The 27,805-nt window shown below is 38.8% G+C and overlaps 1 protein-coding gene across 6 annotated transcripts in view; it reads right to left on the bottom strand.

The window, feature by feature from the left end:
- Dock7 (dedicator of cytokinesis 7) overlaps window positions 1-27,805 on the bottom strand; it is a 185,533-nt gene that overhangs the window by 5,574 nt on the left and 152,154 nt on the right. For 3 of the 6 annotated variants that reach the window (XM_050136364.1, XM_050136367.1, XM_050136369.1), the window contains 13 exons: window positions 26,729-26,863; window positions 25,739-25,891; window positions 22,946-23,104; window positions 21,990-22,090; window positions 20,662-20,854; window positions 19,688-19,831; window positions 17,503-17,634; window positions 16,070-16,084; window positions 8,432-8,557; window positions 7,177-7,266; window positions 6,820-7,056; window positions 6,324-6,467; window positions 4,443-4,549 (listed from right to left, as the gene is read on the bottom strand). In XM_050136364.1, the coding sequence (XP_049992321.1) occupies window positions 4,443-4,549; window positions 6,324-6,467; window positions 6,820-7,056; window positions 7,177-7,266; window positions 8,432-8,557; window positions 16,070-16,084; window positions 17,503-17,634; window positions 19,688-19,831; window positions 20,662-20,854; window positions 21,990-22,090; window positions 22,946-23,104; window positions 25,739-25,891; window positions 26,729-26,863 (1,736 nt within the window). Of the gene's footprint in view, window positions 1-4,442; window positions 4,550-6,323; window positions 6,468-6,819; window positions 7,057-7,176; window positions 7,267-8,431; window positions 8,567-12,201; window positions 14,354-16,069; window positions 16,085-17,502; window positions 17,635-19,687; window positions 19,832-20,661; window positions 20,855-21,989; window positions 22,091-22,945; window positions 23,105-25,738; window positions 25,892-26,728; window positions 26,864-27,805 lie in introns of those variants that run through there. The other 3 variants (XM_050136365.1, XM_050136368.1, XM_050136370.1) reach the window with 2 other exon arrangements.

Here is a 27,805-nt window from a genome sequence, read left to right as displayed (position 1 = left end):
TGTGAGTTTGAGGCCAGTCTGGTCTACAAAGTGAGTTGTTATACTGAGAAACCTTGTCTCGAAAAACCAAAAAAATAAGAGTATTGACTCTAATTCTTTCTTCCCCCAACTCCCCACCCTTTTTCTTCAAAACAAGTTTTCAACCTGAGGCCCAAGTGGAGTAGACTTCATTGTATAACTCAGGATACCTTCAAACACACAGCTATCCCCCTGTTTCAGCCTCCAAGTGACTTATAGCTATGTGGTACCAACTAGCTATGTAACTTTTTCTCCAAGGTTTATATTATGTAGCATTTAAAAACTTTTGGCCTTTTTTTATAATCGAAAAGGAGAAACTTCTCTGTCCTGACAATACCACATAAGAAGTCGTGTTGACTACAAGAATTCATTCCTCTGATGTAAGTCTCTCTAGTGTTAGGATGCAGCTCAGGAGTCCTGGACATGCCTTCTTCGTATGAGATCCTGCCTTTTACACCAAGTACCAAAAAAGAAAAAGCAAACTAAGTATATCCAAAAAGATAACTGTTTACAATTGCAGTCCTGATAAAACATCTTAAAACAATAGCAAGCAAAAAGTTATCTGATCATCGATTATTAAATTCCAATGACCCATAGAAACCTGTATTATCCCATGATCATCTGGCCCAAAGACAGCAGGATTTATTTTGTTGTTTTAAACCTCCTAAATAATGAAATTAATGCTAGCAATCTGTGAATTTCCTAAGTATGAAATATGTACATCTTCCAGGAAGTGGCACAGGTCATATGTTCATGTAAATATGTTTCCTGCTATTTTCTAAGATCAATCCCATGAGGCCATCTAGCCAAATGATTACATTATAGGATACATAGAACTAAATAAAGCTCTTATAGCAAATTCAGGAAATAATCAACAGAGTGAAGGAACAACCTACATATGGGCAAAAATAGTTTGACTAGAGCACACACATGGTGGCTCACAATCATCTGTAACTCTAGTGCATGTAACCCCCTCTTCCGGCCTCTGCAGGCGCCAGACACAATCATGACAACACAGGCACACATAGGTAAGACACCTGTACACATAAAAAGAAGCCTAAAAAACAAAACAGAACTACCAAATGGCAGAACAACCCATAACCAGGTCTACCCGCAAGAGAAATACTCAGTGTGTTAGGCAAAAAGACATTTATAACCCACCCCCACTTCCTTTACTGCAGCATGATTCACAATAGCCAAGGAGTTGGAACAGCCTACGCCAGCCGTCTATCAAATGATGAAGAGGGTTAACAGGTGGGCAGGAGATGAGAGAGGTAGAGGGTGAGAGACTTAAGAATGTATTACATAAATGTATGAAACTTTCAAAGAACAAATTTAATAATAAAAAGGGGGGAGCTGGGGAGGTGGCTGTCTAAGCATGAAGACCTGAGCCCAATCCCCTAGCACACATAGAAAAACCAAAACCACAACAATGATGAGGAGCCAGGTGTGGAGTTCCATATACAAATTAATCTCAGTGGTGGATGGGTGGAGAGGAGAGAGCAGACAGGAGGAGGCATGGAGCTCACTAGCCAGTCAATCTAGTTTGCTCAGGAAGAGACTTTCAAAATATAAGGTAGAAAATGCTGGAGGAGGTCACCCAATTTCAACTTTAGGTTTCTCTTTGCATGCATATACAAATATACAAGCATGGTACATATATATAATGGAATACATTTTAGCCTTAAAATCGAGTCTTTTTTTTTTTTTTTTTTTTTTTGTTTTTCGAGACAGGGTTTCTCTGTGGTTTTGGAGCCTGTCCTGGAACTCACAGAGATCCGCCTGCCTCTGCCTCCCAAGTGCTGGGATTAAAGGCGTGTGCCACCACCACCCGGCTTTAAAATCAAGTCTTATTCACAACAACACATAAGAAAACAGATATTGTACAGAATGAAATAAGTCTAGCTCAGGAAGACAGGTATTATACATGTGTAATCTAAAAATGTGATTCCCAAAGAAGTTGGGACTAGAACAGTGGTTACCAGAAGTTGGGGAGAAGGATGGGACAATGGGCAGAGAGACTGGCAAAGGATGCTTAGCTACATCAGACTGAAGTGAGACACCGTGGTATGCTATTACAAATTAGGGTAACCAAAGACAACAGTGTGCTATACTATATCCTAAAAAGTTAGAAGAAAAGATTTTGAATATTTTTGCTACTAAGAAATGGTTAAGTGTCTGAGGATATATATATACATATATATACATACATATATATATACACATATATGATGTAGTGATTCATGGATCAAACCATATCAATGTATCAGTTAAAAACAAATTTACGTTTAAAAATCACAAAATTTCATAGAACTGATTAAGTTTGTTTTGTTTCTGTGACAGAGTCTGGTTCAGTCCAGTCTGGCCTCATAAAAGTCTTGCCAGATAAAAGATGCCTGAACCTCTAATTCTCCTGGATGTACCTCTTAAATTCTGAGATTAATTATAGCTGTATGCTTAAATGTTTTATGTAGTCCTAGGGATCAAGCCTAGAAGGACTCCATGCATGCTACATACACAGACACTCTTACCAGCTGAGCTGTGTTCCCCAGACCCCAGATGAAGCTTTTTAAGTTTTTATTTTGGGTGTCTGTAAAGCTCAGGTGAAAGGAACTGAGAGTTCTGTAAAGCTAATGCAATGAAAAGGGAAGTGGCAGCACCATCCACATTTACTGATGATAAAAACCAATATCCAGTGCTGTGGGATAATGCTTTTATACACTGTAAAGATTTGTCACTCATATTGGTTTAATAAAATGCTGATTGGCCAGTAGCCAGGCAGAACGTATAGATGGGTGACCAAACTCAGAGAATTCTGGGAAGAGAAAGGCAGAGAGATGCAGTTGCCACACAGACACAGAGGAAGCAGATGAGAATGCGTCACTGAGAAAACATACCTAGCTTAATTTAGATAAGAATTATGGGTTGATTTAAGTTGTAAGAGCTAGTTAATAATAAGCCTGAGCTAATAGGCCAAACAGTTTATAATTAATATAAGCCTCTGTGTGTTTCTTTGGACTAAATGGATGTGGGACCAGGTGGGACAGAAACTTTTGTCTACAGTTCATAAATTATTTATAATTTAATAAACACATTCAATAAACGATTTGATAAAATAAACCATGTTAGAAAGTACGATACAGGGTTCTCTGGCTCAAGCTCTGATGCTTTGTTAGCTGGAACTCAAGTCACAATTGTCCAGTGGCTCTTTCAGAAACCTTCGGTAGTGTGGGGGATTAATCAAGTACCTTGGATGTGCTAGGGAAGTACTCTTCCACTGAGCTGCAGCTACAGCCCATGGTACTCTTTAGTCTGACCTTTAGTGCTTCCCAGGTGTTTCTCAGGCCCTTACCCCATGGCTTCTGCGGTTTCAGCATCACTGCATTACTGACCATTCTTACACAGATACTGAAGATGGTTCATGCTTTTTCCTATTTGGTATATTCTTTTACTTTTTTAATGTCTAAAACCTAGAATTAATTCTTCAAGGTCCACATAAAACGTGTGGAATCTTTCCTAACAATGCCAAGTTATATTAATCATTCTTTCTTTTGTGATCATATTATTAATAAATAAAAATTAGGAATTAAGTAATGAGTTGATAAAGACTTTTCCCTATTGTTACAAATTCTAATATTTATTGAATACCTATTATGTGCCAAATATTAGTCTAGCAATGCTTTTAGGTTGATTCTGTGCTGGGGGAAGTTAAGATTATACACCAAAGTTGCTGTCCTTAGAAGGTCTCATTACAATGCTGATTTTTGGCTGGCCTCTGGGAATCTGGATCTGGAGAGGGGTTTGCTGTTCCAGATATTTTGTTACTATATGCCTTCCTCCTGCCAGTTTAGTATGCCATCACCAACACTCTGCTAGTTTACTGCTGGAGGAATGCACTGGCAGAGGGTCCTCTGAGCTCTAGACATGTGTTCTTCCCCTTGCTCATCTTATATTGTGCAATAAGTCACAGTGACCAGAACAGTGACATGCTGAGTCCTGTGACACCCGTGCATTATTTAACACAGTCTGTAAACCTCTCTGTGAGAGGGAGATTACATTATCTTTCATTTGTTAGGAAACTGAAGATCACAAAGACTAAGTGACCTGAGAAAGGACATAAATACACTGATAAGGTTAGTATTTCAACATATTTTTCCTCCAGTTTTTTGAGGGAGGGAAACTGGTGCTACACACTGAAGAATAATACTAATTGTTTTGGCATAAACAGCAGCCTTCAATGTCAGAGTTGGGTATGAAAGGGTGCAAGTGGATGCTAGTAAAGAATAATAAATGCCATGCAGATTGCTCATCACAGGGAACAAATTCCTAGTTTCTCTTTTCAACAGTTCCTTGTGGCTCTTATCTTAAATTTTGGTACTGGCCACTCTTAATTTGAAGTTCTTTATGCAACAAGCCTCAATTACCTTTTAGTAAAGTCTTTGAAGCAAAGACGCAGCTTGTTGTGATGTCTGAAGAGCTTTGGGTCACCAGGTATTTCAGACAGGAAGACCTGGGCAACCTCCAGAGGTCCCTGAAAAATAAAAGGGAATAATGAAGTGTTTTTATTCTTTAGAGTTATGGAGATTACCCACAGGGCCATGGCAATGACAGGGCTACATTTACACTGAATACATGCATGTCTTTTACGACTCTTCAGGGACAGCTACTACTTCAGGTTTTCCTACAATTAGATTTCTCTCTCTCTCTCTCTCTCTCTCTCTCTCTCTCTCTCTCTCTCTCTCTCTCTCTCTCTCTCTCAAATTTTACTATTTTATGTGTATGGATATTGTGCATGCATGTATGTGTATGTGTGTTTGTATATATGTATGTATGTATGTATGTATGTATATATGTACATATGTAGGGCCCACTGAAACCAGAAGGCGGCACTGGATGTCCTGGAACTGGAGTTAGGAGACAGTTGTGAGCTGCCATGTGGGTGCTGGGGGAATCAAACTAGGGACCTCTGGAAGAACACCAAGTGCTCTTACTCACTGAGCCATCTCACCAGCCCTAGATTAATTTCTTAATGGTTCATCCTTCAAAGAAATGAATAGGATTTTGAAGGTTGACTACTGACTTCATGAATACACTTTGCCTTGTATTTTTGTTTTTAATTATTCTGGATGCACAAATTTCAATGTATCTCCCAATCCACTGGTTATTGCAGTTGATTTTAGAAAACAACTTCCAACTTCCCTCAGCCTTACAAAGGTTACTCTTGATATAGTAAATTAAGCAAGATGATCTTGTAAATAATTTAAAGAGAGAAAACAAACATCACATATATGTTAGGGGCACAAAGGTCTTATTTCAGTTGTACAATAGAGCATTTTTCAGCATTGTTCTTTAATCCAAAAAGTGGTTAAGACATATGAAAAACCTGACTAAAGCTTTTCCTGATGCTCCTAACTGGGGATATTCTTTAAGATTGGGGCCAGGCCTAAAGTTATGAGCAAGATGATTTGAGCAAACCAACTATAGGAATATCATAATGGCTTCCAACATGTGTGATAAAATAACAGTGGTATCTTATATGTAAATGTTATTACATTTTCCAAAATAGTTCCACATTATTTATTCCATAGAATTCATTGTGGAGAAGACCAGGACAAGGAAACACCATCAAGAATTTAAGAGAGGGGGCTGGAGAGATGGCTCAGTGGTTAAGAGCACTGTCTGTTCTTCCAAAGGTCCTGAGTTCAATTCCCAGCAACCGCATGGTGGCTCACAACCATCTGTAATGGGGTCTAGTGCCCTCTTCTGGCCTGCAGGCGTACATGCAGACAGAATACTGTATACATAATAAATAAATAAATCTTTAAAAAAAAAGAATTTAAGAGAGCAGAGATTTACATGTATTCAACACAGCTCTGGAATGAGTCTTTTTTGAATCATGTATATTTTTTAGGGGAAGATTTTGCTTTATGAGACAGGGACTCATTATGTAGCCTGGACTGGAACTTGCTCCAGAGACCAGGCTGGCCTTGAACTCACAGAGATCTGTCTGCCTCAGCCTCTCCAGTGTGTGATTAAAGGTGTGTCCCCACAACTGTCTAGCAAAGAATATTTTACATGATCAGATTCCTACAATATAATAGATATAAGCATAGGCAGTGGAGAAGGCAGATAAGAAAATCGTAATGAGATGCTATTAAACTTCTGTTTTTCAGTTTACCTCCATTTGTACTTCGTACCTTGTGACTAATCCACTTGATATGATTTTGTTATTCTGTAAACATGACACTATTACTCCAAGTCCAGTGTGTAAGTTAAAATGCACACATCCAGCAAGAAACACCAACCTGGTTCACAGTTGTGCCTACAGACCCCTGGAGGACCATCTGAAGCATTTTCGGGTCTGCTGGATCCTGATGTGTTGCAAATGCCAATTCCTGTGTCTTTTTCTGCATGTCTTCGATAGCAACTTCAATTGGTGTTAAGATTATCTGAGTAAAGTAAAGCAGTAGCAATCAGGTCAATATACTGACTAAAACTACCTAATGAGCTTTAAATAATAAAATCAGAAGAAATGGGACCCATTATAAGCTTTCAAAACAAAATCTAAACCTAAAAACAAAACAAAACAAACAAAAAAAAAACCAATAAATCCGAAAGAAAAACCAAAACCAAACTGATAATGAATTAGGGACTCAGAAGATAGCCAAAAATTAATGAATAATAATGGTAAAATTCTATTATGTAAAGTGGATGGGGCATATTTTCTGCTAAAACCACATGCTAATTCACAGTGTGTATATACTAATTGCATGAATCCCTTTTCCTCAGTTGTGGACTTACCTCTTCTTTGTGAGTGACATTGACCCTTGTTTTAATGTAAGGAAAGGCATGAGACGTTGTCAGAATGGTCTTCCGTTTGAACTGTTCATGAAGTTCCCCATGGGCACGGCCATCTAAAGTGAAGGGTGTACAGTACATGAACCGGCGGAGGTTATAATTCTTGTCAAAATAAGTGATTCTGTCCTTCATCTCATAGGTGTCAAAGAATGGCTCCACATAGGTAATCTGAATGTATGCCTGAAAAAGAGAAAGGTCCTTATTCACTAACAGTAATCTGTCACTTAGTAGATGTCAAGCAAAACCACGTGGAGACCTTCAGAGACACAACTACACATTATTACAGTCTGATCAACTTACCTTGTTAGGATCTAATTTACACTTGTCTACAGGATTAGAGTCCTTGATGACTTCAACCACATCCTCTCCAAATCTTTCTCCATAAAATCCCTGTAATGAAGAGAAGGTAATCTTTTACATGAATTTCCTAGGATTAGTAAACCAGAGTAGGTCCTGGAGGGAGATGCCTCAGCAAGACTGGGAGATTTGGCAAGTTTTGTTCTAACTATATCATTTCCATCTATACAATTAAATAACAGTCAAAGAATTTTTTCTTCAATAAAAACTCAGGTTTTTACAAGGGGTCATCAAAAGAAACAAGACTGAGCCGCAGCTTGGGCAGTGGTCATGGCTCTTCAGAAGGAAAACTAAGCCAATGAAGGAAGAAGGTGACCTGTGAGTCCAGCCACTCAGGAGCTCTCCACACATTAGCCCCACACCTCCCACAAAGGGGCTTCGTATGATAAAGTTTGGGAAATGTGGTCTCAAAATTTCTCAAGACTTACCTAATTCATAAAAGATAAAAAGTCATAGTTTGAGCCAGATTATGAAAACTACGCAGAGTAAAGTGGGCTGTAAGGATCAAGACCAGCAGAGAAGAGAAACAAAGCCGAGAGGCCTGTTTCCCAAGCTGCTCTGTACACACAAGTCTCTCGGAGATCCTGTCAAAATGTAGACTCTGATTTAGTCTGAGGTGGGAGCTAGGATTCTACATTTGAAGCAATCTCCTGGGTGACACTAATAGACTCGAGGCACAAGCCACACTTGGAACAGTAAAAGAAGGGTCAGAGGAGCAACTGGAAAGGAAAGATGTGTTAACTCAATGAACACAGCGGTCATCTAGAAGGAAGGAGCTCTCCAGAAGGGATTCTATGAGGGTTTCCAGGCGTGACCACAGCGGGAATCTTGGAAGACATCTCACTGGATGGTTACACTCGAGTAAGCGATTTCCTGGACCTCTGCTTTCAAACACATCACATACAGCTACTTAATATCTTGTCTCTTTTGTAAGTGTAGACAAACTCTGGAGTAATTCTGAAGGATAAAGTAGCTTAGAAAATTTGTGTGAAAATAAAGCCTCAAAAGTATAGCTAATAACAATTTACTGTTGTCATAAAAGAATAGAAGGCTTTGAAAAGGTGTTAAGTTTACCTCTCAAAAATTCTTATATACCATACAAGTCTTTTATCTGGCTTATTTAATAATTAAAAACTGGATATGAAAGTCTATTCATTGTAGAAATATAAAATGATATTCGTGAAGCACCAGCATTCACCTCCAATCTGTGAGAAATCTCTGCGAGTTTGGTTATTGCAGGCTCCTTGTACACAAACTCCTGTTCATCCAAATCCCCGAACTTGGTTCCATAAAAACCAACACGGAAATAGGTGCCAAACATCCGCTTACCATCCTAGGTTTAGGAAAATGAGAAAATTTAATATAAAACCTTTTTGTTTTTTACATCATGCTTAGATTGTTATATTGTAAAATTTTCAAAACACTGTAAAAAGTTAACTCTAAATTGTTTTTTTTTCATTGAGAGTAAAAACAAAGAAAATGATTTTTCTTCATTATTTCTAACAATGGTTATGCAAATTAGTTTCTTTTTCTGTTTATTTTTTTACCAAATAAAACAAAATGGTCTTTGCTTTTAAGTTGATACAGTTGGGCTACATTAATTTATTTTCTTTATTGAGCCTTAATAGGAAAGCACACCAAGTTAAATAAAACAACACTAATATATTTTTAAGTCAACACTATCCTTCTCATAGTCCCTTTGCGTATATTAAAGGAGCCAAGGAGAGCATCTGGCACACAGTACAAAATCAGTGAGGTGCCAAGTCCTTCAGAAGTATTAACGTAAAAATCACTTCATCAGTGCCATTCTGCTGAGTGAACGTATAGGGAAGAGGAAAAGTGGAATAGAAAGGAAAAAATGTGAGTGCAAGGCAATAATAACATTTTGAGATGACTTGTTATTTTCAAGACTGCCAAAGGCACTCACTAAATTCCCAATTTTTGATCTTTTTATGATAAGAATCACTATCCTGCTTCTGACATCTCAGAAGCACACACTGCTGTCATATGACTTAACATCAACCACACACTGCTAGCAGGTTCAAGGACAGAAACCTGCACGATTCTTACAAACTCAGGGAGAACCAATTCTTTCAATAAGAATAACATCTGGATTTTTCCCACACAGTTCTAAACTGTTTCAGAAGAATTTTACAGTGACCCCTACTTTTAAACCACATAAAGCATTAAGTTCCTCTGAATTTTCTTTAAGCCTAACTTGTTTTGTATTTACTTTTGCTTTACAAAAGAGACCAGATGGCAAATACATTTAAAAATTGAATAACAAATATAAGTAATTAATCAAAATGAGAAACTTGGGTCCTAATTTATCAGTTTTATAATCCTCACATGAGGAAAAGTACAATGATAACCTCATATTCTCAGCCATACTCAGAAAAATATCTTTGGTGCTAAAGAAATGAAATTTCTAACAAAAATTTTCTTCAGTTACTTCATTTGAATTTAACATGAATATTAATTGATTCTTATAGTAAATGAAATGTCTGGATGAATTAAATAAATTTTATGAAAATTTTTATTAGAACCACCAATAATATACCTTGACACAATCAAAGCAAGAAGACATTGCATGGAATATAAACAAAACATCCAAGATAACTATATACAAAATATATGATTCATTTTCAAACCATGTCTCATACATAAATAATTCTCACTTCTTAAAACTAAAAATACTAGAATATTCTATTCTAGTTATGTGGCTCAAAATGTTTCCAGTTTAAAATGTTATTCTAAATCTTTAATACTATTTAAAGACAGTAATTAGGACTTGCTTCCCTTAGCTAAACTTTCCAATTCTCAACCTTTGTATAATAAGGATTACTTTCTTGCTTCCATTTTATTGATCTTTCTAGTGACATCCCAGAACAGACAGAACATTGTGATGTGACCTGTTGGTGAAGGGACCCAGGAGCTCACTGTCTTACTAGTCTGGACCCTGGATCGGACTAGAACTTAACTACCTCTTTTAAAATACTTTTCATATTGATATTATTATGTTAGCTATCATTAATCTTCTCTAACAGAATAAAAATAAGACTTGTTCCTCAAAATAATAAAATATGAAATCAAATAATTACAATATAAATTGGTATAAACTAATGGAGTAGTGTCAAGAATGAAAGATTAATCTTGTTGAAGCCAAATCACAGTTAAGGCTCCAGTCATCCACAAGGCTTAAAAAAAAAAAAAGTAAAAAAAAAAAGAGGGGACATTCCAGTAGACAGAGAAGAAAAAAGCAGATCCTGCCATAAAATAGGGTATATGTGATGTGATGGAAAGCGTCCATTTGAGTACTGAATGCCTAAGGCACGTAAGGCATTATGACACACGAATTCACCCAAGGCTGAGAGGGATGTCTCTCGCCAAGCAGGTGACGACTGAGGGGAGAGATGCTAACTAGTCACATAGATTTCTTGGGGGAAGTTTACTGCAGCCAAAGGCTCTGAGACAAAAGTCTATCTGGGTTGAAAAACAAGATGGAGAACAATGTGGGTGGAGCAGAGGCAATGAGAACAGGAGACAGGAGCATCAGAGAAATAACAAGGAGTTCCTGGACTCTGTGTGTGTGTGTGTGTGTGTGTGTGTGTGTGTGTGTGTGTGTACGCATGCGCGTATGTGTGTGGTGTAGAGGGTGAGGACAGACAGAGAAAGGCCAATAATCCAAGCAACCATATTCCAATTTAGAGCTCACTGACTGTATCCAGTTTATCAAAGCTTCATCTTCAGTAAAACACATTCAACTAATTTTCTTTTCAGTTTTGATACTTGCTTTTGTTTTGAATTACTTTCCTGCAATTTATCACTCTTTCCTTTCCTGTTCAGAATTTATTCTGAATTTCAGATCACTTCCACACTACACATAGCATATTCTTCCTAAGCATTTTACTCAGGACTTTCTTGACTCTGTGGGTGATGAAGCTACGCACCAGCAAAGAAAATTAGCTCCCAAGTCAAACACATTTTACGTCTGTTCTAGTTTTGTTTTCTTTACTAAAGAAGCAACCTTCTGTTGAGTAGTGGTATATTTCCACTATGACACCATTCCTGGAGCATTGTTTATCTTCATCCAGTGGTTTCCACTATGCTAGCTGATTTCCATACAGGCACAGCAGTATCTTATATAGTGGTCATCTCCTTTCCCTTCTGTTAGGTCTATTCTTCTTAAAGACCATTTATCAGATTCTTCTAGCCACGATTTCCACTTGGAAACATAATACATGAAGCATTTTATTAACCTAATTTTTTTTTTGAGCGGACGGGGAGGGGCACATGGGGATTGATCCTGGGGCTTTAGGCAAGCCCTCTACTAATGAATGACATCTCAGCCTTGTTTTCCTTTCGGTTTTCTATCTTGAGACAAGGCCTTACTAAAATTTCCAGGCTAGCCTCAAACTGTAACCATCTCGCCCCCTACTCTGGAATAGCTGGGATTATAGGAACATGCCACTGCACCTGGCCTGTTAGCCTAACTCTTATGTGAAGATTTCAACAGGAGCTGGGGGATAGTCCAGCATTCGTTAGAATTCATGAAGTCTATGGGTCTGACCCCATTATATCAACAACCAAACCAACATATTTCAAGTGACAGTAATGGTAAAAACAATGACATTAACACAGCAACAATAAAAAGTGATCTCCAGCAGTTTCTGAGTATTTACTATGTTGTAAACACTCTATATGCATTATATCAACTTCCTTTTCATTTCTAGTTTTTGTAGCCTATGCTGGCTACCAGAATGCTGAAGTTACAGGCACACAACAGTATGCCCAGCCTACTTGTATTACATCAATATTTAGCAGAATTCTGTAATTAGTACCACTATTTTTTTAATCTTACAGATGAAAAAAAAAAGAAACCAAAAAAAAAAAAGAAAGAAAGAAAGAAAAAAAAAGAGCGTGAGAGAGTAACAACCTTCCTATGATCACACTGTAGAAAGGGATGGAGCAAAAGTTAAACTCCGGCATGTTATGGGACACCAAAATCCAGGCCCCTACATAGTCCATACCAGAGTACAAACGCCCACACATGAGGACGACCTTCAGCTGTCGTCACTTCTCTGGTGATTTTCTTAAGAACTCTTGTGAATTTCTCTGAGTAATTCAATTTATTTTTAACTCTTTTTTTCTGGTTTTAAAACAGTGTTTCTTGTAATCCAGGATAGCCTGGAACTTTCTATGTAGCGAAGACTGGCCCTGAACCCCGTCTTCCTACCTTAGCCTCCTAGGTCCTGGGATTATAAACACGTCTGCTGAGTAACTGACTACAGGATTACCTCCCCTTCTCTGTTTATCTTCCTTCATGTTACAGTGCCATCCTCTACCACGCCTGTTTGTGTGTGTCTGTTTTGTTTTGTTTTGTTTTTGAGACAGGGTTTCTCTGTGTAACAGCCCTGGCTGTCCTAGAACTAGCTCTTGTAGACCAGACTGGCCTCAAACTCACAGAGATCTACCTGTCTCTGCCTCCCGAGTGCTGGGATCAAAGACGTGCTCCACCACCACCTGGCCCTGCCATACCTGTTTTTTTTTTTTTTTTTTTATATTTTGCAGATCTTTCTTGTACAATCCAATGTAAAGGTCAAGTGGTAGCTTAACAGACATACTTTTCTCAGATATAGCCTAGCCAGTTTCTTATCAGAGGTTAAATTACGACCATTACATATCCCCATCCCCCCAGAAGATGCCATATTCAATATCACCTACAGTTTGCTGATGTCAACGCCAGCAGAGGAAGCAAAACAAAATGGTTTGGCATGTTCTCACTAGATCCACCTTAAGGTCTACTACCAGGGAGGCACCAACTGCACAAAGCACTCCCTCTCACTCCCTGCCCCCTCAGCCAAAATAGCACATGGTCCTGAGGTAAAGACCCATGCATGCTTTATACCCATATTTCCTCTCTTGTAAAGTGTCACACATCCCCCACTCAACTACCTCCAAGGACTTTTACGTTCCATCCTCAGAGAGAGAGACAGAGAGGGAAAAGGGGATAAAACCTTCCAGTGTTCATTCATCTCCTCTCATTTTAATTGGCTGTTTCTAATTCTGCATTCATTTGATTTATTTGGATGAATTACAATATTTAACTCAACATTAGTGTAAAAGCCAAAACTGTATGTAGCCAGTGTTTCTGAGCACACAACAACCAAAGCATTAACTGAAATTTATGATGTTCATCCAATTTAGTAATAAGTTAAGGGAATCACTTCAGATGCCTTTATGTCAAAGGTTAGGGGACAGCTCTGTTTGGTAATACATCAGGAGTTATCCTTATAAAGTAACTTTATTTTCTCTAACAGTTCTGGATTCTAAAAGCTACATGGAATAGGATATGGTATTTAAATAAATAGGCTGTGATAATTTTTGAATAGAGGAAATGTCATGTGACTATGTTATCAATATTTGAAGAGAGTTTTTTTTTTTTTAAATATGAGCTTCCAGAGGTGGATCTCATCAAACAGACTGATAACTATTTGGCAAATGAGCAAATGCATCTTTTAAAAATAAATGGATGCGCACAAAATGTGAAATGGTCATGACATTTCATACAGAAATGAAACATTTTCTTTTAAACATAATTTAAGCACACCATAGGAAATGATTTATTTCCTATTATGCCAAGTACAACAAACAGGCTTTGGGGGGAAATGATAAACAATAATAAATATAAAAGCAAATAGCAAACAGATACAGAGGAACAAAATGCAGTAGTCAACACTGGCAGCTCTGGAGAGTTTGTCACAATGTATCATCTATTTATAAATACTTCAGTAAACTGCTAAATATCATGACTGAGGGTTTTCTTACACACACACACACACGCACACACACATTCTCTCTCTCTCTCTCTCTCTCTCTCTCTCTCTCTCTGCCCCTCCAAAAAGCTTTGCGAAGTCACATAATTTCTCCGAATCAAGAACAGAATGTAAAATGAGGAACATTGCAGAATCAAGAAACCTTCTACAATATATAAGTTGTCCTTACTAGGTATTGATCCAATGAGAGCTGTATGAGAATACTAAGAAATTAGCTAAGAAACAGTTTTAGGAAAAATGAAGAGCTGTCAGAGTCAAACAGGAAAAGATTCACAAGGTAGGAACTTACCACAATAGACAATAGTAAAAGTAGGGAGGAGGCCAGCAACCAGGGGCAAGAGAGAGAAAACAGAAAGCATTTTAATTAGGGGAATTTCAAAACATTTAAGCAGCAAATGGCAGCAAACACATTTTTAAAACACAAGCATCCACTTAAGTTTAACAAGGGATAGCAAAAAAAAAAAAAAAAAAAAAAAACAAAACCAAACCAAACAAACAAACAAAACCACACGTGCAACAAATTCAGATGCTATGAAGCTGAAGATCCGTAAAGGCAGTGACAGGAATGCAAACGAGGAAACGCGGTCTGTGCAGCTTTTACCATGCAGTGACATGATGGGAGAATGGGATTAATCTCAACCAGTGGAAAGAATATTGTCCAGGGGTCGATTTAGCATCAAGCAGACTTGTAAAAAACTGCTCAGAGGTTTTAATATATTCTTAATTTTTATGTCTAGTTTTCAGTTAATTCTATATCATGCTAGAATATCCATGAGGAACTTTATCCCTGGAAGACAGCCGTGGCAAGACTCTGCTTATGTCTAGATGAAGCCACAAAATGAAAGATTCTATTTTAAACATAAATAAGGGCAGGCACATTTAATCTGGAGAATGGACATAGATTTACAAGTACCAGCTCATGAAAAGATAAGCAGAGGGTAAGCGCTTTTTCAGAAATAGAATGACATCCAGTAGTCACATTGGTCTCTACGGTTTTCTATTGTTCCCAAATAAGGACTGTAAAGGAACCAAACAGAGAAGCCTAGCTATTCAGGCAACACAGGTCTAATGACAAGCCGAGAGGCAAAGCCAAAATCTTCCCAACACACCTAGCCCAAATAGACCTTATTCACTATTAGGGCATAATTTATAGTATTCTCCCTTTACAGAAAGATGAAAAATTACTATAATCAGTTCTCCATGGTAATTTCAGATAATATTTAGTTTATATTTAACTTTTCTAAATTTAACTACTATATAAAAGGAAGTACATGTAGTCTTTATTATATAGTAATAAACTATAAGAATATGAAGTCAAATTTACATTTTCTCAATGTCTTTATCTTGCTTTCCTAACTAAATTTAAGTGACCAAAATGGATTTCTTTCCAGGGGTGAGGGTCGGGGTGGGCTACATACAAGGCAAAGTGACTCATGATCAAATTAAACACAATTTCTTCAATTCAAGATGCCTATTCTCTGCCCACATTTCAGTTATCACCAGAGTTGGCCTCCATCTTTACTGACAGGATGCCCAGTTTAACAGACAAATGACTTTTCTCTTCACATAGACATAGAAAATAGTATGTCTGCTAACGGATGGCATCAAACAAAATACACAATTTTCTGTTCATACCTCTGAGCAATATCATACAAATCGACCTCTGTAAATGAGTGAAACAACATGGTTAAAGGAAATTCGTGTTTAAGTGTGGATGAGGAAATGCGCCAAAGGATAAAAACAAACTCAAGTGACAACAGTGGCTCATTTACCAAAGAATCTCATTAGTGTAAGGCTTCCATGCACTGCCTGAACCTCTACAGCAGGAAGGTCTTAGAATAACTTACAGTATTTAACAAAATTTCTTTGGTTAATGAATTCAGTTGATAAGCAGACAGCAACAGAATGCCCACAGCTAGCACATGTGGGCAAAGCATTGGCATAAGAAATCTGGTCCAATCCATCTATTAGTGTCTTTAACTAACTAAAACATTACCTACCTCCCAGCCAGTACTCTGTGTAATAAAAAGTAAAAAAAAAAGGGCAAGTCATAAAAAACTGTTCAGAAGAAAAAAAGGCCAAAGGAAGTTCAGTTACATGGTACCATACCACAAATTCCTTACCACAGAGGATAACAAAATATTTCAAACAGCAAACATTCCTTCATTTAAGACAGACAGAAATTTTATAACCTATTTGTTTAAAACTCAATATCCAAAATTTACCTTTGAAAAGACATCTTAAAAGTGAAAGTATTTTTTAAGTGGAAGGACACATTTCAGGGAACGAGAACCTAATATACCGCTTGTTCTTTCTCTGTCTAACTCAGATCTCTTATTTCAGTCCACTGAAATATCCAGGTTAAACAGGACATGCACTGCAATTTTGCCAAATGCCAGGAACTCAATCAAATGGATGGAACTTTCTGGAAAAACCACTAGTTTCAGACCAAACACATAATTTGTATCAAAGAGCTCTCAAGGCAGATGAAGTTCCTTGTATATGTACATAATTATTTAAAAATACCTATTATCATCATGAAACCTAAGTAATCTTTTGCAACTTCAATATCTGATAAGATTACAATAGAGTCCTGGCTTACCAGGAGCAGCCTAGTTTACTTTCAGATTCTGTCAACTCATCTCTAACTGCTTGGCCACTGAGGTCGAGCTGGTAGACAGAGCAGCAGCTGCAGTGCTGCCTGCAGGAGGGGGTGGTCACTGCTCCACTGCCCTGTGGAGGGCGGGGCTGAGAGGGAAGCAGATCACTGCAAGGGAGGAGGCCAACAGGAAAATTTCAGTGGGCCAATGACTCGGTCAGAAGTGCCAGCCACTAATTTCACTTTCTAAGGAAGTTTAATTTGATTCTAATTTTGGTGATAATGTGGCCTACACAGTGAAGTAAAGTACTGAAATCACTTTACAAATTACACAAGAACTTTTTTTTGTTCATTATTTTCATGTTAGAAATACACTATGGGTAACAGTGCACATGTAGGAGAAACAGACATAGCCACAGCAGTAAAAGATACCAAGATTTCGTTAGAATTTCACATCACTCAACAAAAAGTTAATTTATACATAAAAGCTTTTTGGCAACAAAGAAACAGATATTAATTTAAATATCAGGTCCATAATTATAATCTACAATGTATTACAGAAAATAAAGTAAGATCATGAAACACTGCTAGATGGTAATAATTCAAAAGTTGGGGGGGAGTCATTTGGGAAGTCTCTAATAGTCATAACCACTTTAGGTCAATTCACTCATTGTGTGTTAATGAATCTGGGCTTAGCTTGGCTAGGAACCTTCTTTTAGCCCAAGTAAAACGGTCATTTCATGGGATCTGGCTAGACAAGAGCACCAGGCAGTGTTAAGGTTTCTTGACCCCCCCTCCCCCCGTAATAATAAAGCGAGAAGTTGGGACTGTTACCTGATGAACGATTTTGCTGAATGCTTCCTGAAGTTTACCATGGATTGTGGAGAGCTTCTTTGCATCCCGATTAGCTTCATGAATAGGAATGAGTACTTTGTAAACCTCATTAACTGCTTCGTACATGCCAGCCTATAGAAATAATGTCTGTGAGATGCTGCTTTTTTTTTTAGATCAATGAGAAGAGTCATTACAATTTGTAAATTCACTGTACTTTTAAAGATAACACCACTGAAGCTTTTCCAAGAGGTCTAATTTTTAATTGTACTAAAGCTTAAAAACCAATTTTATGTAATGTATCCTTTCATCTGGAAGGACTCAAGTGGGTATGTGTTTATAACTATATATACATATGAATACTTCCATTGGTGAATCACCTGTTCCTGGTTAGCCTATAATGACGTCACTAAGGTAAACATGTGTGCATAGACACTCCTGAGAACCAATTCAATTATTACACTGGTCACAGATCCCCGATTCTCTTACAATCAGATAACCTGTGGCCTCTGGGAAAACCTAAATCATTTGCTTTTTGAAAATTGTAAGCTGGCACAGGAAGCTGCTTACTAGAAACTCATGGAAAAGTCTTGAAACACTTTAAGGCAGTGTGAGGTTCCGAGCACTCGCACTGCTCTGCGCTCTGGCCCGTAGCAGACTACACTGTAGTTATGGAGACAGCAGCTTTCCCAGGGCTTCCCAGCTCAGCAAACGTGCTTTCTGTAAGAGTGCGAGTCATACACACTTCAGAACTGATCACAGGAGGACCTTGAAGCAATAATGTAGCTTCAATAGGGAAATAAATTTAGCATAAGTAAAATACTCTGCAAATTATCTTAATAAGTTAACATTTTAGTTAAATTAAAAAGAATCAATTAACAATCAATTATTAACACATTAATAATATGTGTTAGCAAAAAAATTTCTGCACAACAGACCACTAGTCTTTAATCTAAATGTACTTCTTTGGATGATTGAAATTATATACATATACAGATACACAGATAAAATTCACTAAATTAGTCTGTTAATAGCAAAAACAAAACAAAACAAACAAACAAAACCTTGCCCCATGCCCCCCACCTAGTTCTCTTCAGTTTTAGGCTAGCATGGGATGGTCACGTTCCTTAGAGAAAAGACATTTTTGAAAGGACTGAAGTCTGGAAAATATTTTTAAGAGCTTGAAAATTATTATACTTAATACATTGGTTCTAAGGACAATAACACTAAAGATGGTAATGACGCCAGTGGACTAGCACTGACTAAAGCAATGAACACACACACTCTCTCTATGAACTGACTTACTCCTTCCTCATGCTAACCTGCAGTACAAATTACTATTAGATGTGTTTAACAGTCAAGGAAAGCAAGACATAAACAGACTGAACAACTGATACCTGAACTAACACGGCTGTTAAGTGTGGAGTGCAGACTGCACTTGATGCACTGAACAATACACTGCAGGACAGGTTCAAGGCCTAGAGAAGAAATCTAATTCCAGGGAAGAAGGGCAGCTATGCACATCATCTCAAGCTTTGCCCTTACCCTTCCATGAACCTTATAGTCTCCTGAACCTTGGTGCTGGGACACTGAACACTAAGCAGTAAAATCAATGGAAGTAGGGACTTGATCAAAGAGGCTCAAGAAGGTTAGGCTATGTTCCTTCTATAAACGTCCTGTCTGGGCTCCCCTTGACAGCTTCAATTCTTCACATACAGATGGGAGGGAACAAAGACTGGCCGGTAAGGGATGCAGGATGCACTCTGAGGGGCGAGAGCCAGTCCTCCAAAACCTCCCTAGGGAGGACCGCTCTACAAGCACAGCTCGACGGAAGGGAAACCTCCAATTCCTCTGGCAGAAATGCTGCAAAGTCATGTTGGTCTACTCTTAATGGAACTTAAAAACCTCAAAGAAGTTTTATTTTCTTCTTTTTCAATTTAAAGGTTTCAGAAAATATTTTATAAACAAAGAAAATAACTGCTGCAGATTAACCCAGATTGGCCTGGTTCAGAAACAAGCCAATGAAAATGCTGGGGCAAGCCACACACCATTAAGATACAAAGAGCAGCAGTAACAGATCTGGATGGGGAGTTCTTAAAAACACGTGGAGCAAAAGCTCTCAAAGGAAAGGCAAGGTCGCAAGGCAGAGAACACTGCCATACATGCCATTTATGGGTCAGTCACCTACCATAGAGAAGGAAGCGGCGGCTTGTTCCAGTAACCCCACGAGCCCAGACTCAGTAAAGTACTTTCCGGAGCAAATACCTTCTTCGTCTGGAGACACCACATCATCTGAGACAGCAGATTCTTCTAACACATTAGATGAAATATTCTAGGGAAAAATAATGAAAAGATTTTTGCAATGAACTACTTTCCTAACATGAAAAATGTACATAGGGAAATAACTGATGGTTAGATTTAACTATTCACTAAAGTTAAAGAAAAGAAGCTGGGGGAAGCCCATTCAGCTGTGTGGGACCCTGGATTCAGCCCCTGTGCACACCTTCACAATGGGAAACAGAAATCTCTACACCACGCTCTATTTTAAGATAATAAAATTACAATTATTGCTAGATAACTTCCCCCAAAAAACATGTGAGAAAGACTGATGTCTGACCCGCACAGGTGGTGTCCTGGCACATCGTGAATGAACACACTCTCTCTCTTTTAATTTGTGAGAAAGAAAAGAAACAGCTCAAGCTCAGCAGCTAAGAGGACCAAGGACTGAAGCTCTAATTTCAGCTTCCAGTTTAAAACCAAGCCCTCTTGGGTGGCGGTGGTGCACGCCTTTAATCTCGGCACTCAGGAGGAAGCAGGTGGATCTCTGACTTCAAGGCCAGCCTGGTCTGTAGAGTAAGTTCCAGGATAGTCAGGGCTACATAGAGAGACACTGTCTTGAAAAAAATAAATAAATAAATAAAAACTAAGTCCTCTTTAATAGGCTGGAGATGCAGCCCGGGTAGAGTGCATGCCTGGTACCATGAAGTTCTGACTAAATTCTCAGAACAGACACAGAACAAGAGGATCGGCACCGCTCACTGTGCTGGCCACTGACCTACCTCCTTCCTGCTTTCCTTACAAACTCAAGGAGTCCACAGGACCAGGTTAAAGGATTTACCTTGATCGCGCGCGCACACACACACACACACAACAAATTCCTACCTGGAATGTTACACAGCCAACAGGAAGGTATTTCCGGTCCTCCAGCATGCTCAGATATTCAGCGACCAGTGCTGCTGAGTGGACCAGGCACTGGGCAGCTTCAGCGTGATTGCTTCGTTCAGAGTGTTTTCCAGCCATGTTCTGAAGCCAGGTCAGTCGCAGGTCTGGAGAGGTCTGGTAGCCCTTGGCAATTCTAATCAGAGAGTTGAGCAGTTTACCAGACAAGTTCCTGCTACGGCACAAACCTGCCACAGTAAGTGTTTCAGTGGCTGGAAATGTCACAGAATACGGAAAGAATCACTGTGACACTTAAAATGGGCACTACTGCTTTGGGTTGGGGTAAAGAGACATGCTACATTAAAACCTGGCTGCTCAGAAAACTATCATATTTAAATCTAAAATAAGATAATTTCACATAATCTATAAGGAAAATTAGAAGATATATAAGGGAGCTCCATCACATCATCTCTGTCTGCAGAGAATGCTTTTACATGTGTTTCTTATGATGGGTAAAAATGTGAAAAAGAGGGCCACATAGAAAGGAAAATCCCGATTTTGCTGCTGTGTCTATCAAGATACAATGAGAATAACAAGATTCTCAAAATCTGTACCTAGAAACACTATTTTTAAACAATCATAATTTGAAATTATGACAATTTGTGTTACATTAAACATTCACATACTGTATTTTCTGAAAAGATTGTTTTTTATATTTAAAATGTGGGTTTGGGGATTTTCTAAGAAGGTCAAGATCTAAGATACCAAATTTATTTATTAAAAATTCTTTCTTTCTTTAGACAAGCATTCTGTACTTATGAGGCTCTACCTTTAATCCCCTGTACTGCAAAATCATAACATACAAGCAAACTGAAGTCAGTTTTTAACTTTTACTTTATGTGTATGGGTGTTTTGCCTTCATGTATGTCTATGCTCTGCAGCTGTAGATGGTTCTGATCTGTCACATGGGCGCTGGAAACTGAACCTGAGTCCTTTGGAAGAGTAACAAGTATTCTCAACTGTTGAAGCATCTCTCCGGTCCAAACAGAACAGTTTAAGAGCAGTGACAGAAAATATTTAAAAGTTGCCTCAAAACAAAACAAAAAAACATTCTCCCAGCCTCTGCAGACATCACACATATACATGGTCACAGACATACATGCAGGCAAAATACCTACACACATACATAAAAAAGTAAAATTGCAGTTGACCATTTAATTAACATTAGAAGGTCACTTCAATACTTTTTGCAGATTTGTTCTCGTCAAACATTTCCCAGGTGACTTACTAATCCCATAGCGGAAAGAATGAGTGAGTCACAGGAAGGCTACCTGTACATGAGATCAATCAGCATTTCGGGATCCTCCTGGTGTTCCTTCATTTTAACAGTGTCAGAAAGGATCATATGGAGATTAAAAACCAGATCTTGGACCTGTGGTAGAGATCATATGAAAAATTCTTTTGTTACTCATTAATTTTGTCATTGATTAAATGAGTTTGTGAACCACTTCAGAGAAGCTTCTAGAATTTGAAACACAAGTTATAGTGAAAACATGGGTGTGACGAAGGGAGGGCATACGCTCTGCATTCTGCAGTAGACTAGACTTTCCCACTGCACACGGTGCTGTGAGCAGGGGCTGAGGCAGGAAAATGAGGACTGCGAGAACACGAGGAAACTCCCTCCTGTCTGACAGGGTAGCTGGGTGGAATTGGTTTTATTAAAAGCAGACCAGCACTGGACTATCAGGCAGGAGTGTGTCATCACTGTCTAGTCTGCCTGAGTCCACTGTCCTGTTACAAATGAGCAGAATTAAACGGCAACCATATGAACAACTTTAAAGACAAGGGTCTGTGGAGATGGTTCAGTTGGAATAGCACTCTCCACACAAGCATGAGAACTTGAGCTTGTCCCCAGCACAAGGCGTGGTGACTGGCATAATTCCAGTGCAGAGGGAGGTAAACACAGGAGGATCGTTGCGCCTCACTGGTCAGTCATCCTAGCCAAACTAGTGAGCTCCAGGTTCAGGGAGCTAACATCTAATCTTGACCTTTGGAGCTTCCCATGTATGAACACATATATGCACACAGACACAGATCACTTACCCATGTGCGCGCGCGCGCACACACACACACACACACACGAAAGACAGTTTTATGAAACAGTCTTCTCTAGGTTACCATGGAAAGAAGTACAATACTCCAGTAAAAACCACTATTTAAGAATCTGGAAAGTACCTATTCAGCAGTTTTACTGCGAATTAAAAATATAGATAGTAGCATTTCTCACCTGATCAGGAAATGTTGTTTCCCTCAACTCTAGATCTTCTTCAGCATATGTCAAAATAGTTTTTAGAGAGCGTCTTAAGAATTCTTCATTAAAATTCTGAGATGTACCCACCAAAGAGGACAGTGACATTGTTACTTGCATTTTCACTCTGGCAAAGTTCTGTAGAAGGGAAATTGTTGATATATCAAGCATCTGGTAAAAAAAATCTAAAAAATTCTGAAGGAAAGATGCTTTAAATAAAGTAATGAAATCTGAAATCTATGCATTAAAATCTGAATTTGAAAAGGACACAACAGACTCCCAGGTAACTAGGCAGATTCTCTCCTATAGTCTTCCTTTGTTTCACCCAGCTATCACCCAGAGATGGTCCCTCTTGGGAACCTTGCCATGCTGGCCAGGAATCACATACATGATTTTCACTCTCCTTCCTGCCTGCAAATTCCAATTCCCTAGTCTTACCCTCAGCTTTGTAGCAGACCACTTGCTGTGGCCCCTCCTTCCTGTCTGTGCCACTTCCAGGAAGCTAAGAAGATTCTCTCCTACAGCCTTCCTTCCCAGCCCCTCCTCTGTCTCATCCACCAACACCAGAGACACTCTTTTTCTAGAAACCCACTGGTGACCAGGAAATCAGTTCCTCTGGGGAATCAGATCCTTGTGGCAGACCTGCTTTCCTCCCTCCTACGGACCTTCTCAGCACCCCCACATTCTAGACCATCCCAACTCCTGTGTGTCAGCTTGGGAACTCCAGTGGTCACACATAAGGTACTCAGAAGCATCCTCTACCAGGCAGCCCACAAGTTCTACTTGCTCTTAAGATCCAGAGGGCAACAGAAACCGAGGAACAGAAAATCTACCCAACAACAACAACAACAAAAGACCAGATACCAACACCTAGAATTACAGTCATCACAAACCCAGGTGCCTAGATGCCAGTGTAAAAACACAAACAATAGTCAGGACAGTGCAGATCCACCTGCAGCCCGGGAAGGCTATTACAAAAGGCCCTGGGTATTCCAACACAGCTGAAGCACAAGACAAAGACTTCCAAGTAGCTATTATGAATATAATCAAGGACTTTAAGGGGATATGAATCCATTAAGGAAATCTATGAAAACACAAATGGTGGAATAAAATGAAGAAAATAGTTCAAGACAGGAAAGTAGAAATGGAGTCCATAAAGAAAACCTAAATTGAGGTAAAATTAGAAACAAAAAATTTAGAAACAGGAACTTGAACAGGAAACTGAGAACATAATACAAGTATATGCTCTACCACTAAATTATGCTCTGACCACCATATCCATAGTCTAAGAGGGACAAGAAATATTTAACACTAGCTTACTTCACTAGGTCCATGCTATGATGAAATCCTAGTTTTTTAGTGAACTGCATTCTTATGCAGTGATATTTTTAAGAGTTTACATTTTATCTTCTTTTTTTCATAGTAAAAACTCATTGCTGCTCCATTATTCTCTATGAAACTATAACACTCTTAGAACTAGCTGCCAAATCCAAGTCTGACAGTTTTCTACTTCCCACTTGTGGTATCTACGGTACTGGTCACCTTCTCCCCAGAATCTCTGGCTTTACCTTCAGTGGCACTGCTTTCTACAGGGTTCTCAGTCTTTGTGTAGAGCTAGGGACTGTTTAGGGCCTCTGCACAGCACAGGTAGTCAAGTGCTTCTACACTAAGCTTTGTTCCCTGCTCATCTTATTCTTTTTTAACTATTTTCTGTCTTCTTTGTCTGCTATCTATTTTAAATTCAAATTGTGATGTTTAGTGTTAATTTTTAACTCAATAAACTCTAGAATCACACAGGAGATGAGCCTTCAGGCATATCTGTGAGGGATGGTCTTGATTAATCTTAGCTTTTAAGAATGCTTGCTAGGATTCTCTTGATTACACTGATGTGGGAAAACTTGTTTTTAACTGTAGGTTAATCTATTCTCAGAGCAAAGGACCCTGAAGTACATAAACATAAACAGAGAACAGAACAGTGGCCTGCATTTATCCCTGTCTGAAGAGACCAGCTGCTCTATGCCCTTGATGCCTTGACTTCCCAGCTATGATGAATTGTTCCTTGAATTATGAGTGAATACAAAGCCATTCTCCCTTCAGCTGCTTCTGTCAGGGTTTTTACCAGACAACAGGAAAAGAAACTAAAACACCAATGTTCCTTGTTTTGTCAAAAATCTCTTCCCATGTGGTAAGTACTAAAGAAGGCCTTTCCTTGGATGAACATACATGTTTGTTAGCACTCGCTTTGTACTCCTCTGGAGAGCTCTAGACCATTCTATTTTACTCAACAGTTCCATCTGGATAGCGCACAGACAACCTGAAGTCAGGTATGGCCAGTGTACCTTGTTTTCTCATTGACTTCCTCAAACCAAAAATCTAGAGGCCATACTCACTCTTCTCTTAGTCTTCAAAGAATAAACCCAATCCAGTCCCCGCTGCCCTCTAAACTGCCTACGTTTCTTTCCTAAAGACGCTACTCTTGTCAACAGCCTTGCCATTCTGCTCTAAGTCACTGTAGTTAAATTTTAGGGACTTTAAAAACTAAATGCAATCTGTAAAGTTACTAGAATCTTTTCTTCTGGGTGATGAGAACCTGGCACCTAATAAAAATGTGGCAATGTGAGTTGTATTGCCAAACACACCACACACATGCATGCACACACATTTGTAAGACATCCACATGATGGGAAATAAAGACATTCTAAGTGCTTAATACCTGTCTATTAAAGCTGCATTTCATTACGAACCCAGACAGTTTTCATGGCAGACACTTACATTCCCAATCTCAAAGTTCTGCCGCATGAGTAGGTAAAGAGAGGCACTAGCATGGGACCGTATGGTACTGATGCTACTGCTGCAATGTCGGAGAAGCCGGAGGCACAAATCAGCACACTGCTCTGTCTCTTCCTCAAACAGGAGCTCAGGAAACTGGAAGAAGATTTTAATACAGAGATGTATTAATATAGCCTGACTTGGGAGTCTGGTCGGTTGGCCAAGAAATTAAAAAGAATGGTTAAGAGACTATTTTAATTAAGGTCAAGAGTGCACACCACAGTCAGACAGCTTAGGCTAAAATACTGGGGATGTCACTTGTTAGGTAGCAGTGTGACCCTGGGAAAATTTCCTTTCTCCATGAAGTAGGCCTAATAATATTATCTAGATTGTTGTGAGGCCTCAGTGCAGTACTGTGAACACAGCATGAACATATAAGAGCTCAACATAAATAAATAAATAAATAAATAAATAAATAAATAAATAAATAAATAAATAAATAATACAAATGCACGTTTTTGGGGGAGGGGCAAACAGCAAATAAACCTCTGAGGCAGCAGAACACGGAGCCACCTTTAGACAGCAAAGGGTGTGAAAAGTGCATCAACTTCTTAATGAACAAGGTGAAAAGGAAGATACATGGTTGGGGTAGAGCTTAGTGAAAGAAAGTGTGTTTGCATCACATTGCAAGGACCCAGGGTCAATTTTCAAAACCACAACACCCAGATTTCAGGCTCTTCTCAAAACAAGATCTTAAGATTTTTAAAATTTTAAGACAAGAAACTGATTACCGATAATTTAGATCAATTCAAGTTCTGAAGACAGAAGCAGAGACAGAGAGAGGATCAGGGTAAACACATTAAGTTTTTAAAAACACATTAAGTGTTTAAAATTAATTTACAATATATTGACCAGTGAGTGTGACAAATGACCTTAGGCAGTGTTAAAGAAGAAAGGAAAGTCACATGAGACCACAGGTACAAGATCACGCACCTTGGAGACCAGGGCTCTCTGCGTGGCAAAGCAGTGTTGCAGATACACTGCACTTTGGTTGCAGGCCATGCTCTGCAGCAGCACTTTCAGCACCCCGCCCAGAATGCTCTCCTTGGATTCTGTTACAGAAACAGTCTGCAACGGAAACACAAACACATTAAGCAGGCATGCACCTATAATGTGGGTAGGTAAGTAAAATACATATAAAAATCCAAACATTTACAAGAAAGGGAAATGGTAAAAGCCAGGAGGACTTCAAGAGAAGATGCTGAGCAGTATTTGGATGGAAGAAAAAAAAGGAGTAAAAAGGCCACAGAGACTTTTAAGTTGGAGCAGGGATTTCAGACATAATGGCAAGAAAACATGAAGTACGTTCTAGGAAAATTTATAAATAAACATGGATATCTGACTTGAGGCACATGCAGAAGATGAGCTAAAAAACTAGAGTAAGTGCCCATGGCAGATGACACTGATTTCATGTAAAAAATTATTTCCTTTCTTTCTTCCTTTTAAGATCTAGAAGTCTGGCTTTTGTCTGAGTCTTGGAATTAACCTCAAACATGAACTAAAGAGAAGTTGTGTTTCTACACTCAGAAACCCAAGTCTCTTCTAGTCAGTGAAAGGCAGTGTAGTGAGGAATGAAGCCTGAGCAAGCACCTTGCATAATCGATCTTGGAAATACTATTTCTGTTCATACTATTTTTTCTAGTAGTTTACATCTAGGCGAACTAACAGAGCACCAAAATAAAAAGTGTGGTGATATTTTGTTTGTGTTTTAATAGTAAAGCTTGCCTGACAATCAGAGTGCGGAGCCAGCCACTAGTAAGCCATAGAGGCCAGGCAGGGGTGGCACACACTTTTATTTCTAGCACTACGGAGGTAGACACAGGAAGAGATTTGACTGGGCAGAGAGGAGACAGGAGCTCATGCCATTAGGATATCCCATTTGGTCTGAGGATTTTGTAGAGGTAAGAACTAGTGGCTGGATGCTCTGCTTCTCTGATCTTTCAGCTTTCACCCGCAATATCTGACTCCAGGTTTTTATTATTAAGACCAATTATATTTATGCTACATCTG

This window comes from Alexandromys fortis, unplaced genomic scaffold (assembly GCF_014885135.2).
Source record: "Alexandromys fortis isolate MF-2015 unplaced genomic scaffold, M_Fortis_MF-2015_v1.1 scaffold_13, whole genome shotgun sequence".
Classification (NCBI taxonomy): Eukaryota; Metazoa; Chordata; class Mammalia; order Rodentia; family Cricetidae; genus Alexandromys; species Alexandromys fortis.
The sequence above is the reverse complement of the archived record's forward strand: the minus strand, read 5'-3'. Positions and strand labels throughout refer to the sequence as shown.